Below are 18,845 nucleotides of genomic sequence, written 5' to 3'. Positions count from 1 at the left end.
TTTCTTGCCTGTTTTTAAAGGTGACTGTAACTATTCACTGTGACCTTTCAAAGGTGTTAAAGAGTAGCTTTACAGTGGCATGGGCTAGTTCCTTCAACATGTGTCCTGTTTGGTTACACGGACTGGAGTATGTCTAGTCTCCTTAAATGGTCTCTAATGTGATCTTTCTCTTCTGTCGATAGTGTTTTAGTCTCCCAGGCTGGAATGGTTGGCTCAAGGATGAATTTAACTATTTATCAAAGACTGAAGAGTTACTAGCCTTAGTTTTCCCTTGTTGAGGCTGAGTTGCTGCTTTGAATGTTAAGTTGTAAATAAGAATAAGAATAAACTGAAGGAGATGAAGGAAGCTACACAGCACCTTATTTGTTTGAAAACTCTTAGCTTTTATTGAAGATTTTATGTAGATACAGTTTCTCCAAACTAGTCAAACAAAATGATTAATTTCATAGTAAAAAAAAAAAGAAAAAATATGTCGCAGTAGTAGCAATTGCAGTAATTTATGTGATGAGTGACCATTCTGCTCATCAAAATTAGCATTTTGTCATTTATGTACTTGTACATTTCAGAAGTTAACAAGCCATGTATTTACGGATCTCATAGCTCAATTAAAAATAATATTTTTTTTTTTTATTTTACTGCAGAAATATTTTGAGATTTGATGAATGTTTTCTAAGCAACTCATACTTTACTATTCTCTTGTCTCTTCATTAATTCTTGTGCAAAAGAGCATCAGAACTACTTCGGAATAGATGAAAACCTTGGACCTGTAGCAGTCAGCATCCGGAGGGAAAAGGTTGAAGATGCTAAGGAGAAAGAAGGATCTCAGTTCAACTATCGTATAGTTTTCAGGACAAGTGAGGTAATATTCATTCAGTAATTCTGCAAAGGAATGGAGAAGTTAACTTAGAGCTTAGTATACTGTTTACATACTGTGGATATGTTTCTAACTTTGAAAGTAAATCTGCTGAGGGGAAAGGATGTTCTACCATTAGTAAATGTAGTTGCTCTTGAACAAAGGTTTCCTCTTCTGTACTGCATAAAATTTTTGTCTTTTTGAGCGAGCACCCAGAAGGAGGTAAGCTGGCTGAAGAGAACTGCAAGAACAAGGGAACAGCTGAAGATAGGTGTGAATCAGGCTGCTTGATATGTTTCTAATGACAGAAATAAAAGATCAAAAAATGTAGGGAAATAGGGAGGTGTTAAATATGAAAACTAGTCTAATGACTTATTTGTATTTTTTGTTTTGCTTCAAAATACTTTCTTAGAAGCTTTTTTGTGAGAAGTTTTTATATACTTCTACATACATGATTTGTGGAAGGAACATTAATACATTCAAAAAAATAATGGTCTTATTTGAAAGAATAATTTACTTATGGTTGTTGTGGAGGGGCATGTCTCATAACTTCTGTTTGAAGCAATTAAATATATCTTCCTAACTAATTTCTTTATCACAGCAACTACCTTAGATTTCAATGAAAACACAATGTTATTATTGTATCAAGCAACTGTAAATTTTCATAGTCGTTAGGACTACTGGTTTTTATTTTGATTAGGGCATAGAGAAGTGTTAGCTAGGCTTCCTGATATCACTGGGCTCTTGTGCTTTTGTAAACAGATATATAAATAGATACATAAATTTTTTTTTAGTCTAGGTTTTTATTTTATAGCCAAAAAAAGGGATGTCCATGTATGTATGTATGTATGTATGTGTGGAGAGGTGATCCAGGTGACTCAGTTTTAAGAAATCACTCTCTTTTTGCCAAATCCAATGAAGAAAAAGCAGGATGGATTAAAAAATAGGTGAATGGGTAAAGTGAAGGTGCTACTAGCTGTACCTTACCTCACCTGTCCAACCTCACATTTGACTACTGTGTTTGCTAGGTAGTATGGCATTAAATTGACTATTTTTAATTTTCCTGGTGTAAAAATATATCCCCCCCAAAAAAAGTAATGTTCATATGAATTGGAATAAATTAATAAGATGCTTAGTCAATTTCTTTACGCAAAAAATATTTGTCCCTGTGGTGGGGGAAAACAGTTTTCCCCCTGAAATTATAAAATGGTAAATCCCCAGGGGGTGGTAACCCTTGAAGTTTGAACCAATGAGTGCTTTTGCTCATTTAGTAATCTTTACTCATTTAGTAATCTTTACTCATTTAGTAATCTTTACTCATTTAGTAATCTTTTTACTATTTAGAAAAAAATTAAAATGGGAAGTTTTTTCTTACCATTCATCTTTCCATGCTTTTTCTAAAATCTGAAGTTTATGTCTTTAAGAGTCGTTGTCGTATTAGAGCTAAAAATGTTTTGTGTGTTTCACCTTTACTGCAGCTTACTACACTTAGAGGAGCAATTTTAGAAGATGCTATACCATCCACTGCTCGTCATGGCACGGCAAGAGGTCTGCCTCTCAAAGAGGTACTAGAGTATGTAATACCAGAGCTGAGCATTCAGTGCCTCAGACAGGCTTCCAACTCACCCAAAGTATCCGAACAACTGCTTAAGCTGGATGAACAAGGGGTATGTAGCACATGACTTCTTTTTTAAAGACTATTCCTTAGATAAATAGAATAAAAAAATTATTAAATATTTTGCAGGCAGTGTTAAAAAACGTGGATTTTTAATGCAAACCATTCAGTTTCTTGGTTTTAGAGATACTTGTCTGTTTTCACTGACAAAATGAGGTTTGCTTATCTAAGCAAATTCTTTTCAAAATACATTTCAGCTGAAGGAAATAAATATTAGTCTATGAAGATTGTCTTTAAATAACTGAGCGAGAGAAAGATTATTAACTTTGAACAGCAGTAAGAGGGGATTTTCACAGTCTATTTGCACTTTAATGTGCGCAAATCACAGAATATTCTGAATTGGAAGGGACTCACGGTGATCACTGAGTCCAGCTCCTAAGTGAATGGCATGTTGAATGCACATGAAAATACATCTAACACTTTATTAATATTGTGCATAGGTAAAGAGGCAAAAGCATATTAAGTCTCTACATCTAAAATTTTTGGTTGTTTTTTAAAATAACAGGATTAACTTGTTGTGGTCTTACTAGAATAGAATGCTTCTGGGTTCATACAACTGAAATTGTGATTGAGACTAATGGATTAACTGCATGGCAATGAAATATTCATATGGCTTAAATTTTGACAGAAAATGGTGATGTTTATTGGGTTCAATGGAGTGAATCTGCTTCATTCAAAGCCAGTGATTAAATTTATAGTGTCTGAATATTTTGTGAAGGACAGGCTTATGATGGTTTTTAAATCAATTTTTAAAACCATGTTTTTAAGCAGTGATCATTTAAATTGAAGGTTTTACCTTCTAGACAAAAGTCAGTATCTATCTGTTGAAATCCAATCAGAGGATGGAACCAGGTGATTATGATGGTGGTATAATTAATTTTGTAACGCTAATTTATTTTCAAATGTAGTGGTTGAATCTAACATTGGTGGTGTCTACCAGAATTCTTCTGTCTTTTCTTGTGGCTGTAACAATTGCTCAAAACCAAGTACATGTAGTCAAAGGAAGAGAATTGGTTTTTTTGGACGGATTGTTAAGCTAGTTTTTGTATGTTTGTTATAGTACTTTTGTTCACTCTCGTCTTCAAGGAGGACTTTTAATTGAAAGTTCATTTTAACAAATGTCCTTTTCTCCTGTGTTAGTCAGTTCTTCTGGTAAAACAATACAGGGAAATCAGAAGCACTCAACTCTGAATCCAAGAGCTCCCGATGTGCTGTTGTTTGAACTTCAGAGTGAGTTTAGGTTAATCTAATAAATAATATTCACTCTCAGAGGGGCAGTATGTTCTAGGGAGTATTGTGTATGACTGTGTTTGACCTGACCTGAATATTTTCCAAACTCTTTAAAAATATTTCCCCAAAATTGGAAATGTAGATTGTCCATTGAACTTCCCAAAGTGATTCTTTAACCATGAATTCATCATTTTGAGAAACAGCAGTACATAGCACTTCGTTTTATTTTGTGTGATCAATTCTGAAAATTCAGTCCTATAGTGAAATGGGCTGTCACCTGACAAAATATTATGTATCTTATTTGCTGCTTAATACGAGGTAATTACTTCAACATAGACAGAAAGCTGCGAAAGGAACTGGCATGAGATCCATTTTTGTTTTTAATCCTCTTATGTACTTCATGCTTTCAGTTTATTAATCAAATAAATACAAAAAGAGATGCTTGGTGACTGAAGATGATGACTGGCTGAAATATCATTAATTAAAAAATATGGATTATGATCTAGAAGATTAATACTGTCACCAGAGTAATATTAATTTTGTGTAATAGTGTATTAAATGTTTGCATGGTTACGTAGCAGATTGAAGACTGTTTTGATGTTTTGATTTCATTTTCTACTTATTTCATAATTTTTCAGTGAAATCTAACATGGATTTTGGAGGAAACGTGGCTAAAATTTGTCTCTAAAAATGACAGTAGAAACTAGATGTAAATTGTATGCTTGACTTCCTGCATTTTTCCTTATTTTGGCATATGATGATCAGCATTAAATTTGGCTGTAAATTTACAAGGAAAGCCAACTCTTTATCTACTACTGTAGTTGTTTTTTTAAACCTTTCTCCAATTTTCCCCTAGTATTCTTTTCCAAATTCTGCTAATGGTTGTTTATTGTTTATATGCTTTCTGGTTCCCCTTGCATCCCTATAGGAATGTTTACTTCTCTCTAGGCCATAGGATGAGGTTTAAAAAAGACCAAAGAACTTAGGAGCTTTGGATGCATTGATATTTAGTGGCTTTTGAGTGTCTAATCTCTTGAGGTTCCTTGCTATTAAAAGATATAAAATCTTCACATGAAAGTCAACAAGTTGTTGCATGATAAAGAATTTGTACAAAAAGTTGACAAAATGCCAAGATTCAATAGTGTGGATTTCTATCATTTTCAATCAGGAAGGACTGCTATGCACCTTTAATACGTCATATACCCAAGTAGCTAAATGGGTTTAAAAGTTATTTTGTGATGACACATTATTAAATTGTTGTCAGTGTTACATTAAATGTAAAACTTCTGATTTGGAAATAATGAAATCAGAACCGTATCTGCAATTATTTACTTAAAAAGAATAAGCATGTGGTACCATTTCAAAACTGGCAAACTGTATCAGTTTTAAATATTCTGTTAGTTCTTCATGCCAGTTAAATGCATTGCATCAGAAGATCCTGCCAAAGCTCATTTAGATACTTCTTTCTTAGACATTAACATTCTAAATGTACCTTGATTTCTACTTCTGCACAGCCCCCATGATCTTGGCTGAGAGTTCTTTTACTCAAGTCTTCTAATTTCATAGTTGTGAGTAGTCCTAGAACACAGATTACTGCAAATGAGCTTGCAGCTGCTGCCTTGTTTAGCAATAGTGGTATTGGTAGAATCCACTTTGTACAAAATTGCCTAGTATTTACAGTACTTGTCCATGAAGTGAAATCCCAGGATTAATTCATGTCTTGGGCTGGTGAGTTTCAGATCCTCATCTTCAATGTCTCTTAGCACAATGTTTAAACCATGAGATGCTAGGTTGTTTTTTAAGACAGAGATATACTTTACTTCTGTTTGGAATTATATTGATATTCATGAACAAATACAGGAATGGAGCATTTAGTGAAGAAGGAAAGTTAAGGATGATGAATTGTGGAATGATATTTTTGACACTTTCTTCTTTCATGTATATATGTTTTATTGCTCCATCTTTTAGTATTCTCATCTTGTAGCTTTTCCTCAAAATTGCCGTAGTAAAACACAGGTGCATTAGCATGTCTGTGGATTTGAGTTTTACAATAGACTTACTGTGGCAGACTATGTGTTACATATGACTAAGGAGAAGCAGACTATTGTCACCTTTGCTCTAACAGAAATATATACAGTCTTTGCATAACACACATTTTGGACACTAATCCTGATGTTTGATTAAGAGAAGTCTACAGCTTGAGAGTTGATTTGAGTCATGAATGCCTGAAGGGAATCTGGTGTTACTGATGGTCTCTGTAAGTTTGTGAAGCTCTTGAAAGTGTCAGTTAAGAACAATAGGACTAATCCTTTCACATGGTGGTTTCCTGTTTGTCAGTTTAAGTATGCATAAAAGCTAAGAAGACAACAGTCTGCTCAAGGAGTAATCATCTCTTTTTATACTTAATGGTTTATAGTTTTTATACTTTACTTTTGTATAGAAGTAATTTATCTCTTCAATCTTCCATAATTGAGAGCCTGTTTAACAAAACTATTTCACTGCAGTCTGATTTCTAGCTTGAAGTATAGTTTTGAAAATGGGAAGTAGTGTTTAACAATGGACGATTTTATGGGGAAGGCAAAACATATAACAGAAATTACTATTCTGAGGGCCTGTTTTAACTGAACTACACTGAGCTTTAAAGGGTAGAAATGAGGGGCAGTAAATCTGAGAAAAAAGACCGTTATACAAATATTGCCAATTAAAGTTCTCATACTGTAGCATGCAGTGGAGTGTGCTTTTATAGATGACAAAGTGAAAATTCTTCATGTACTGCTTTTATCTGTGTTTGGGTAGTGCCAATCCAGTTTTCTTTCAAGAGTTGAAGGCTTTTTTTTGTTTGGTTTTGGTTTTTTCTTTGTTTTGTTTTTGTTCTATGATAATTTAATTTCCCAAGTCAGAACACTTACTTTTTCACTTTCAGATGACTTCGGCCAGTGGTTATAACAGTGTCAATGTTTTACTTGTTAATATTTATTCTAGTATTGGCTTTCCTTTGTTTCTGTAATTTTTTTAATTTATTTTTTTAATTTCAGCTGAGTTTTCAACATAAGATTGGTATCCTTTACTGCAAAGCAGGCCAAAGCACAGAGGAAGAAATGTATAACAATGAGATGGCAGGACCAGCTTTTGAAGAGTTCCTTGATCTACTGGGCCAGAGAGTACGGCTAAAAGGATTCAGTAAATACAGGGCTCAGCTAGATAATAAAAGTAAGTTATGCTTCCAGCCTGTAGTAGAAGTGGTAATTATGCAGTTATCTTCTGCAAAACATGTTGTCTTTTCATACTCTTCACTTTGGGTTTTGATTAGTAAGATTGTATGGTAAATGAGGGAGATGAAGCATATGATAAGAGCATGTATCAAACCTTGTCTGAAAAGTTATTTACTTTTTCAGGGGCATTAGTAGAACTGAACATCAGAGCAACTTATTTCATTTGTTTACACTTATTTAAAATCATACTATGTGAGTGATATTTCAGAATTCCCCAGTTACACTTTAATATCATTTTTAAAAAGGCAAAAGAAAAAATATGTTTCAAAATATGGAGTCATGACAAGGGACCATTTTCCTTATTTCAGCTAAACTTTTGTGCTTCCCTTTAATCAACATACACATTTATGTTTATATATGTGGAGCAATCAAGTTTTCTCAGCTTTCTAGTTTTTCACACATGCAGAGTAAGCATGTTATCATTTCTCGGTTGCTAATTTTCATCTACCTCAGTGCTATGTTATTAGTGCCATTTCCTCAGGTCTTTCAGTTTCTCTAACTCTAACAGTATAAAGATTTGATTGTACAAATTTGTTGAGTTTTGTAGCAAAAATAGGAACTAAAATATTGCTGTTAAAAAAAGGTGATATGTTAGCACACTTGTTTATTAGCGCTGTTTTCACTGCTCGTAACTCATTCCGAGTTTAATGATATTTTAACAGGATTTTGATAACTGATCACTGTGAGCTGTGATCTAAGGATATCTAGTTATTCATCTGCTTCATTTTAACATAATGTCAACCTGTATAAGCACCACATTTATTTCTAATAACATTATTACCTTTTTGCTTAAATCCGTGTTTGTTTCACTTTAATAATTCAGGCTTGATAAAGACTATTGCATCCTATTTCACTACAGAATAATAACTAATTTTTCAAATTAATGTGTAGAAATATTTATTAACATGCTGTGAATGTCAGACTTCTAGAATGAATTGATAAGTAAAGATGAAGTACTGAAAGGAGTAAGGGGTGTTTGGATTTTCCTCTCCCCCTCCCCCCCCAGTCAGAGCACGACTGAATATCACCTAGTAATTTGTACATATGAAAATATATGCTGGTCTGTCAAACAAATCCAGTTTCTGTATTTGCTGTGCTTCAGTATGAACTTGCATTGCTGATCAGCACTGTATATGTATCAGTCAGTAACATGATTTTAATGTCTTATTAGATCTATGTGCCATTAATGATATCATCCTGTCATAGTATGTTCTCGTAGTTTGCAACAAGCAGAATGGAATTAAGACAGCTCACAAAGATATAGTCTTCAGTATTCTTTTAAATGTAAAATACTGACCTTATTATCATATTTTCTGTGTTATACTTTTAAAATATAATTATGCAACAAGTATTACTGTGTGTTGTATTTATAATTGGATAATACATTGTTCTGACTGCCTGCAGGTTCAGAATAGTGGAATAATTTAATCTCTAGGAGCTACATTTTTGGTAGGCACAGTGTTTCAGTAATACTTCTTGCTCAGTTTTTATAGCATTCATGTTTATTAAATCTTTCTGTTCTCAAATGCTTGACTAGCTGTGGGTTTTTCTTTAAAAAGTTCTCCTTTATAAATTTGTTTATTTAACATTTTGGTAAGTAATTGGTCCATTTCTTATGAAATACAGAAAGTAGAATGTTACCAGACCTGTCTGGCAGACAAGTCCCCACCTCTTGCTTGCTCACTCACCCTCCAATTTGTGAGTTAAGACAGTTCAGTGAGTGAGTAGAAGAAAGGAAAAAAAACATGCCCCAAAACCCCCAAACAAACAAAAAAGCAAAACCAAAACAGAAAACCCCAAGCAACCAAAAAAACCAACCCACTACTGCAATGATCAGCTGACAACACAAGTGATGCAAAGGCACTTGCCACCTCCCATTAGCTGACTGATGCCCAGCCAGTCTCTGAGCAACAGCTACCTTGCAAAAAAACCCTCTCCCTGCTCCAGTTTTACTGCAAAGCTTGACTTTATATGGTATGGAATATGTCTTTGGTCAATTTGATTGGCTGTCCTAGCTGTCTCTCCTCCCAAATTCTTGGCTACTCCTAACATACTTCCGAGGATAGGGAACAGTGTGAGAAACAGAGAAAGCCCTGATGCTGTGTAAGCACTGTTTAGCAATTCCTAAAACACTGGTGTGTTATCAACACTGTTTTGATCACAAACAGAAAACACAGCACCATATGGGCTGCTGTGAAGAAAGTTAGCTCCATCCAAGCCAGACCAAGCAACTGTGAAGAACATGTGGAATATGTCAACTATAAACTCTTTTCTGCCCTTCTGTATTAGTGGCATGCAGTTCCAAATCCCAGGATCAAGAAATAAGAAAATTAAGTGAAACTTTACCAATTCAGTAGTATATAATTTGTTTTAAAACATATCAATCTAATGGAAATGAGAAATTAAAGAATTTATTCCAATATTATTGAAACATTAATGTTCTCATTTGTAATCTTCAGAATATAATTATGGATTATTTAATAGATAAATTGGATTATGTATCAGTTTAATTGCCTTATACCTGTAAACAGAGAAATGACAATGAAAGAAATTGAGGAAATGTTGTAATTTTATATCTACAGAGAATAGTGCTGTTTCACTTTTGTTTAATAAATATGCTTTTCTGCAAAATATCTCATAATTAAAAGGAGATCTAGCCAATTCTCAAACATTGTGAAATAGAACAAATGTTCAGAAAGGAATGAGGTGCAAAAATGTCAGCCCAGACATAATTCTTTTTTCACTAAAATTGTCAGCAGAGTAATGTTTGTAGTAGCAACTATTATGTAAATTTAATCACAGTGGGCCTTAGTAGGTGTTTCAGCAGAGCATGTGTTGAGTTAGAAGATTTCAGCTTTGTGTAATGGACTAAATTTCAGAAGAAAAATTTGTTATCTCATTTCAAAAGTCAAGGTGCTGAATCAAAAGTATTCAACTAAGTAGGATGTTGTATTAGGAAAGCATTGATTTTAAGGCTAAGAAACTGTATAGGTTCTTAATAAGTATTTAAATAGGTGGCTTAAATACTTAAGTATTTAAAGGGATTGTTTTTTGCAATAGTTGTTCAAGATAATTTGACTTTAGTATCTAATTACAAATGGAGTCAGAGTGTAGGATTGCTGACATCAGTGTAGATTAGACAGATTTTTTTTTAATATTTTTTTATTTTTTTTTATATTCCACAGTATAAATTATTTCCTCTTTCTGTCTCTTCAAAACTGACTTTCTAAAATGCCACTGAAAGGTTATAATGGAATTAGCTTTTCAACTGATTTTCAAATAGAGGAGTGCAATAATATTTCCTTTTTTTAGCAACTTTTAAGTAAGAAACTTCAGAGAAAATGATGCTTCCTATTTCTTATGCAACTGTAGTTTGTATTGCATAGATATTAAAAAATGAAGCAAATTTTATTATTTTGCAGACATACCTGATGAACCCAGTTATAATATGAATGTGCTAATAATTACATACACACAAAACTAGTTTTAGATTTGAGGCTGCAGATAGAGTATGGTTGCTGCCAAATTTTACCCTTAAGTGTAAATTTATGTGCTGCTAACTGCAGAACTAACATGACCAATCGATTTATTTGTGGAATACAGTTACTATTTAAAACAGAGCAAAAACTTAAACAGTGTGTGAAAGAATGTGCTGGAGAATGTTTATTGGTGTAGAGAACATAAAATTATGTTAAAAAATGGGTGAACATGGAAGAAAACAAGAAAAATTGGTAGTTGCCTTGACTCAATAGGGTGTTCATTAAAGTAAAAAGTTAAACTTTTTAAAAGTTCACTGTACTTACTTAAATAGTCTGCACATATTGAAGAAGGGGAATAAAAAAGATTACTTTATGATTGCAGTGTAAAACTCATCTAATTTGCTGTAAACATTGTGAAATGCTAACTCAGTGCACTTTCTAAATTAAAGAAACAAAAGTATTAATATCTTATATGAAATGCATTTAAATAATTTCCAAATATGTGAAAATTCATATGAAAATTTTAATGTATTACATACGTATTTTATGTTTTAAAAATGTCTGATATTCAATATTTATTTTAATGTCCGATTTCAAGTAGCCAATTCCTTTTTGGTAAAGTATAGGTTTCATTAATTGTCCTTATTAACCACTAAATAATGAAAATACATAGTATATAAAACTATGTTCAAGTAGCTAGGTTGTTGTTCCTTTTTCATGAAGTGCCGATATATTCAAAATTAGATCATTTAGGTCTCAGAGACAGCAAACTCTTTGGGCATTTTTCTACAGGACCCTTCATGTCATAATATGAAACTAAAGAGTAGATATTTAGCTGATGCAAGCTGATTTTGTTCTATTGAAACAAAGACTTAAATTGCTTAAATAGATTTAAATCATAGCATGCGAAGAATAGTGTCCTAAAAAGTGGTATGAATGTTCTCATTTACTGACCTTCTTGCGATTAAATTAATTTTCAGCTGATTCGACAGGAACTCATTCCCTCTATACTACCTATAAAGATTATGAGTTAATGTTTCATGTATCAACAATGCTTCCATACATGCCCAGTAACAGGCAACAGGTATGTTTTTTTAGCTTTTCTTTGTAATTTTACATCATAAATCTTTGACATTGAGTGTTGGGGTTCTTTAGTAATATTGGTTGAAAACTGAATTGTTTTCATTTAAGTATGTCTCAGTTGTATTTTTTTTTCTTGAAATATTCTAAGACATTAGAAATCTCATAGGATTTTTATTCTGTATAATTCAGTAAACTTATCCCATCTGCCCCAGTTCATTATATTACTAAAAGGCAACATTGCCTGTGGTGAATGAGTTATTTTCAGTTTGGACTGGATTTACATCTTACTTATGTTTTAAACATTGAATGGAAAATAGTCTTATGGTTAAAACATGCATGTAATAAGATTTTTAAAAGTATTCCTTCCACTTAATCCTTATATTACAGCTCTTGAAATGTTTACTAATATGTCAGTTTAGTGATAACTGGTTAACTGTATCCTTCAAGGTGTCTGTGAAGACGGAAAACTACAGTGTATTTATCTTATTTCTAGAAAATTCCCTTTGCTTAAGTAATAATTCAGAATATCTTCAATGCATTAAGGATGGCTAAAAACCAGCACAGCATCCAAAGTGTGCCGTGCACCAGTAAGGTTACTCTGTCTTGCCTGTCTAAGATAATTCTTGTTACTTAATTAAAAAGTACAAGCACATTTGGTATAATATATCAGTACTAATGCTTAAAAGAAAAGCAGTAGAATTGCTCATATGTCAGACTGATGGTAGTTCATAACTTTCTGTGCTGCTACTCTGTGTTTTTCTAGGTCTGTGGAAATAAGTGTTGATTTATTTAGTTAGTTTTGGAATAATCTGGCGTTGTCATGCAAGATAAAAAAATTTCATCCATTTTGAAGGGTTGTCACGAAATAAGGATGCTATCTCACTTTGGTTTTGAACAGCACACAAAAAATGCTTACTGATTGGTAAGCCATATTTGAGTTGTATCCTTCATGCCTACCCTATCAATAGGTCTTGTATGAGGAAAAAGATGTGTCAAGGCAGCAAGAAAAAGATAACAGAAAATTATTTCAATTCTTCAGAAGGGATAAATAATAATCAAAATGGAAGAAAGTATATCATGTATTTATATATTTTAAAAAAGTATCAGTGCATAAAACTTGGAAAAGTTTTAAGAACTGTAGCAAGTCAACAGTTAAGACAACTTTTATTCCATTACACTTAGGGTTTAGATGTGGTTTAAAGAAACTAAATAAGGAATCAAAAGACAGAAACTTTTCACCATATGAATAATATGAAGTTTAGATGACTCACTTCTTAAAATGTGTGGCATTCAGGAGACAGAATGTTCAACTATATTAGACACTCAACTGTGACAGTAGCTAGTAATCAAGGTATTGGATCTTCATTACTGATTTCAGATTTTTCCACTTTTCTAAACTTCTGCTTATGCCTTATTGCAATACAGGATTAATTTAGTAAATGCACTAGAAGTTGTTTTGTCTTTAATCAGTCATAACAATCTTTGACTGGAAATTGCTTGTAAACAGGGAAAACTGTACCCTATTAAGAAGATATAATACACTGAATGAGCTTGCCTTAAAATAATAAAATGAATATTTTCATAGCAGATCACAGGCACTGACAGTAAATATAGCCTTACTTGGAGTTTATTACTTTTGTTGTTGTCTTTCATGAATTTCCCTTGTTTGTGAGAACAGGATATTCTCTTGCCATGATCCACTAATTTTCATAGTTTTGCTGTTTGTCAGCTTCACTGCTGTGTTGCTCAGCCACCCCCTATTACTGTCCTTTCACTTCTTCCTGTGCCTTCCTTTCATTCTTATCATTTCCTTATGTGTCTCTCTTTACAGTCAGGTGATGATTCTTGTGTACAGAATTTCAATTTTAACTCCATGGTTTTTCCCAGCAACAAGCACTCCTTTCCACAATGTTTTAGTAAGCTCTCATCATTGTCCCTTTAACAGGTTCAGTATTTAGCAGAAGCACTATGTTGTTATTCATGGCTTTCTTGGGATCAAAATAATGTGGCAGTTTTCCAAGTTCAAGCAGTATGCCTATCTGAAGACCCACCACATTATTTTTCAGGTGATGAGATCTATCAGTGTTTGCACAGCATGGACACTGTCTTAATGAAATGTGACAAGTGCACCCAAATGACCAGAATTTAGCCAGCCTTAATGTTCAAAAGGGATCTATAATAATTGTTTATTTTTCTTCTCTTACTGTTTAGTTCCAAAGTACATAATGAAGTATGCAATGTATTGACAGTGTTGCTTCTCACAAGCTAGGATAAAATTTGATTAGGTCTTCTTCCTTGAGACCTTTTAGATGTTGAAGACCACCAGTGCACTTGCATCAGCTGTGCTTAAGACAGAGAGAGGCTTTCGGGTGCTGTGGAATATAAATGTTGTTTGTCTCTTCAAGGTTTGGCTCACTAACTACATACCCAAGTAAGGGAAAGTTAGGGACCACGGTAATTTTCTTTTTAGGTTATGTTAGCAATGAAGGCCTCCATTCAATAGTTATTTTCTGCTAGCATAGTATGTATGTACTGGCTGAGGTTGTTGCACCCTATCCCTATGTCCCTTGTTTGGTAATGACTGGGCAAGGTATTCAGTCACTCTTCATAATCTACGATGGTGACCTTCAATGAGCAAGCACTGAGCATTGCTTATATTCCAAATACCTGTGAGCCAAAAATAGGCCGCACCAGAACTGTTTGTTGCTTCTTCCAGGATATAACTACGCCCTGCTTGGTCCCTGATCAGGACATCCCTCTAGTTTTAGAGCCAGCAGGAGATCCAAAGAGCAAGGTAATTTTCACTTTGGCTGCAACATAGGCTGGGAACTTTGAAGTCAGCTGCTCCTTCCCTAGGACAGAAAAGACTACCAGCCCTTGTGTGGCCAGTTCCTTTTCCTTTACTGGCCTTTTCTTCAAATCATAGTTCAAGGTTTTCCCCTTTAAACTTAACCTTTGCAATGCCCCTTTCCAACTCATTCCCTTGCAAGTTTCCCATTCACACATTTGCAGTGTGCTTGATCAGACCCGATTAATCCAAATCAGTTCAAAAAATCAGTTTTCACCCAGTTTAATGAAAACTTAAAAATTAAACAGATATGCAATAATGAAATAAACTTGTTGCATTTGAACTACTGTTAAAATTGTTGGGTAACAAGACCTTTGGTTATTCCAAACTCAGTTTAACCAGATCTGTCCAAAGTTCTCTTGCTACTCATTTCTGGTTTTGGTACTGATTAAGAACACAAATTGAAAATAAAACTTTTGAAACCACTTATTTTAGAAATGTACTAAAATAAGTTTGGAGATTTTCTTAATTGACTCAACACTTTGTCATTTAATTGAATGAAGAGTATATTTCCCTGCTATTTCAACAAGAATTCCTTGTTGTTTTGCAGTTTAACAAGGCAAATAATTCTACAGAACTTGGTAGATTTTTAAGGCTGAGCATAACCTGTAAATATGCTAAGTTTTAAGGCAGTTCTTTTCTTCATAGATGCATATCTGAAAATTCAGAATTGAGTTGTTAAAATCTGAGAATTCATATAATAATTATTATTTGGTGCAAATTATTTTAATCTAATGGATTCTGCTTTTCTAACATATTTTCCTTACTGGACCTTGCGTGTTTTGTACTCTTACATAATATTTCACTGATTTCCTTTTGAGTGTCTATTGTACTCGATTAGGTTCATTTTCAAATTCTAACATATCAGTCTTGTCTGATACTGGAATGATGTCAAAATATGTTTGATATCTCCTTACTGTAAGTAATTCCCTGTCATCTGTGCACCCTATTGAGAGTTCCTAATGTAGGAACTCCCTACATTGGCATGACACTGTTTAGAGTATGTTAGAAAGGCAGATTAAAAGAAAAATAATTAATGATACAATATCCAAAAACCCCAAACCTGAGCAGACCTCAAAATGGGAGAGGAAGGGGAAACTGAGAACCTGGGGAAAAAAAAATGTAGGAGGTAAATATTGGGAGGAAAATTTAGGTTATAGAATGCAAACTAGAGAAGGGTTTCTTATAGATCTTTTTGCTTAGTTCCAGTTTCCTTCAATTCCTTTTTCATTTTCAGTATGCTATCCTTATCTCACATTTCCCAGAGAAGTATGTGTTCCCTCTTTCTTCTCCATTCAATACTTTATTCTTTTCCTGTTCCTTTATCCTATCCAGAACACTTCTTTCCATGTTCCAGATCACCCCAGTTTACTTCTCTTCCCTTTTGAAGTTCTTTGCCTTATGATACTCTGTGCACAGCCACAACTGTTCTTTGCTTTGCTTTATGTTGAAGTTGACTGGTCACTTATGCATGACAATTATTTGTGTTACACTGGCTTTATTTTAAATTGTTGAAGAAGTCACTAAGATCTCTACAAGCTTGGTAAGGTTCTTAAAAATAATGACCTGTCTTCCTATTTCTGTTTTTGGACCTTGTAGAGGTTTCAGCTCTTCAAAAATAGTTTAGGGATAGAATATGGGAACTGCTATAATTTTAAAAAGGCATTTGCTAGTAAAATTTCAAACACTTCTAAATCTTACCTCTTACTAAATGACTGCTATTCTTGCTTAAGCTACCTATGAGAGCAAGCAGAACCTCCTAAAGGGGTTTTCAAAAGCAGAAAATATTCTTGAAAACAGTGATTGTTTCAAATACAAATTTAAAGAGGATTGCATTATGATTTTTATAATTTGCTCTGTGGAAATGTATAGGCATGAACCACTATAGCAACAAATAGTAATTGAGCACTTAGTGATATAAGACAGAAATTAATCACCCTATACCAATATATATATATATATACCAAATATATATATTTGGAAGATTCCTTACAAATTTAACAGAGGTGTAAATTCCGATTTGTGAGAATAGTAATAACTTCTAAACATGAACGTGTGCTGCACTACTATGGTCTAATTGTATGGCTCATTGACTCAGCAAGTTACCTGGCACACTTAACTCTGTGATCAGTTCCACATTGTGTACTTCTACTGTAATTTGTACACAAAAGGTTGTATATGTTAATTGGCTCAAATAGTCAGTTATTATGATTTTAGTCTTAAAAACCTGAGAACTTGACTAAGCCACATGACTTACACCAAATACTATTTTCTGTTCTTATATCTGTTGTGAAGTTTCATAAGAAGTCTTATTTCTTTAATCTGTATTTGGGATTTTGATTATGTTTAAAATAATATAGCTATACTTAATGCTTTAAAATTGTGGCTTTGGCCCTTCTTACCACCTTTAGAATATCATCTTTTTGTTATTTTAAGAAACATACTTATGGGTTTTAGGCTTTAGCATATGCTACTTTGTGCTTTTTTTTTGGTAGCTGAAATACTGACTTAATGGAACTGAGAAAATATAAGAAAATACTAGAAAATATTAGAAAGATTACATTCTGTAAAATCAGCGTGATAGAGAAATTGTTACTGGCTCTGTCATAAAGTTTTCAAATAAATTTGTTCTTATATCATTTTTAGTTACACATGAGCTAAGGTACATCCTTAAGTGTCTGTATGCTGTTAGTTGACAATGCAAGGTCTTTGGCAGACTTTCGGTAAATATTTTAAATGTAGCATGTGGTAGACTACTTTTTTCCTGTCTTTAATATATATGGATGTTTTATAAGCAAAAGTATTTAAGAAAAAAATGTAAAAATTTTGAAAGTTACAATATACTTCTGTGAGGAAAGTGAACATTATTTTACTGGGTTGTTCTTTTGGGTTTTCTTGGGGAGAGAGTATAATGCTCCCTTATTTCTGGACACGTTCTATAGTTTTTACCAAGTTTTGGCCTGTAACAATGATTTAATACTTTAAATTATTCCTTAAATATATTTTGATGATAAAAGCTACCAATTACAAGAATAATTTTTTAATTTATGAGTCTTTAATAGCTGTTGTTTCTCCACGAGTCTTAGGTTTGTTCCTCGGGTATGCAGTTGTTAAAATAAGTGTTGAGTATTCATGATAATCTATTTTTTTTAAATAAGATCATAATAATAAGGACATTATTTAATAGAATTGCAACATGGAAAAAGAAGTTCTATTGAGAAATAGAAACAATATTATATTTTTATGTAGGCAAATATTACACCGTAAAGAGGGAATTGGTATACAGTTCTCTGGATAGTGAGAAATGTCAGGTGATGTAACTTTTTTTTATTACTGAAGTGATACACTAAAGAGAAATACATTTTTCTTATAAAATAAAACAGAAGTGAGCAGAAACTGTGCAGAACTAGTGGAGGGATGGAAGAGAACTCACTAGTATTTTTGTGAACTTAGCCCAATTTCCTTTCTTGATCTTTTTGTAGTTCAGTTTGATGTCCTTTATCTGTAGTTATCCAGGATATGATTAATTAAGTTATTTCTGAAAAATTATGCTTAATTTATTTTGGTTTGAGTTTTTTTCTGAGATGAAGAAATTGTGATTATTTTTTTATAACTAATTTTTTAATGCATGTTTCTTGTCTAGCTGCTAAGGAAAAGGCATATAGGAAATGACATAGTTACCATTGTCTTCCAAGAGCCAGGAGCACTTCCTTTTACTCCAAAAAATATTCGTTCCCACTTTCAACATGTATTTGTCATAGTCAAAGTGCATAATCCTTGCACGGAAAATGTGTGTTATAGGTGAGTAGAGCCTTAAATCTATTTAAGTTTGTTACTAAGACTACAGTGGAACTGTCTTCTAACAGTTTTGTATTTCTTGAAGATATTATGTATATCATTTTAAAATTTTTGCTACATGTCATGTGAGTTAGAAACCCCAGTGTCTCCCTTGCACATATCTAGAGTTACAGGGCACAGTTTGTAGACTTAAATGGGTATATGCAGAACTCTGTGTTGCTGATTTATGGACACAAAATTGGGATATAACAAGTTAGTGAAAATAAGATTTGCAGACATAGCAATAGAAGTTTATTTAGAATTTGTATTGCACACTTTTTACCTTTCACAAATAGAGTAATTTAAAATAAAGTATTTCAGAAGGCTATTAACCTTTGTAAATCCCTGAATATGACAATATGACACTAGCATGGGTTGTGGCCTTTAAGCATAAGAATGAGGACTTCTGGTGAATATAAAAACATCTCAAATTTCAGGTGACCTTAACTCTCACATTTAAGTCACTGCATCATGAATTTTAGCACGGTAACCAAGGTGGGAATATGGTTGTGAACTGATTGAGAATTGTGCAAATGATAAGGACATGAAGTGTAATGACACAGGTTTA

General features: G+C 33.1%; 1 protein-coding gene across 4 annotated transcripts in view; it reads left to right on the top strand.

Annotated features, from left to right (window-relative positions):
- SIPA1L2 (signal induced proliferation associated 1 like 2) overlaps window positions 1-18,845 on the top strand; it is a 105,860-nt gene that overhangs the window by 35,819 nt on the left and 51,196 nt on the right. For all 4 annotated transcript variants that reach the window (XM_027721365.2, XM_027721364.2, XM_027721363.2 and 1 more), the window contains exons 3-7: window positions 726-859; window positions 2,332-2,520; window positions 6,794-6,968; window positions 11,490-11,593; window positions 18,084-18,241. In XM_027721365.2, the coding sequence (XP_027577166.1) occupies window positions 726-859; window positions 2,332-2,520; window positions 6,794-6,968; window positions 11,490-11,593; window positions 18,084-18,241 (760 nt within the window). The remainder of the gene's footprint in view (window positions 1-725; window positions 860-2,331; window positions 2,521-6,793; window positions 6,969-11,489; window positions 11,594-18,083; window positions 18,242-18,845) is intronic.

This window comes from Pipra filicauda, unplaced genomic scaffold (assembly GCF_003945595.2).
Source record: "Pipra filicauda isolate LSUMZ 115617 unplaced genomic scaffold, ASM394559v2 scaffold16_size7369187_pilon, whole genome shotgun sequence".
NCBI classification, from domain to species: Eukaryota; Metazoa; Chordata; class Aves; order Passeriformes; family Pipridae; genus Pipra; species Pipra filicauda.
The sequence above is the reverse complement of the archived record's forward strand: the minus strand, read 5'-3'. Positions and strand labels throughout refer to the sequence as shown.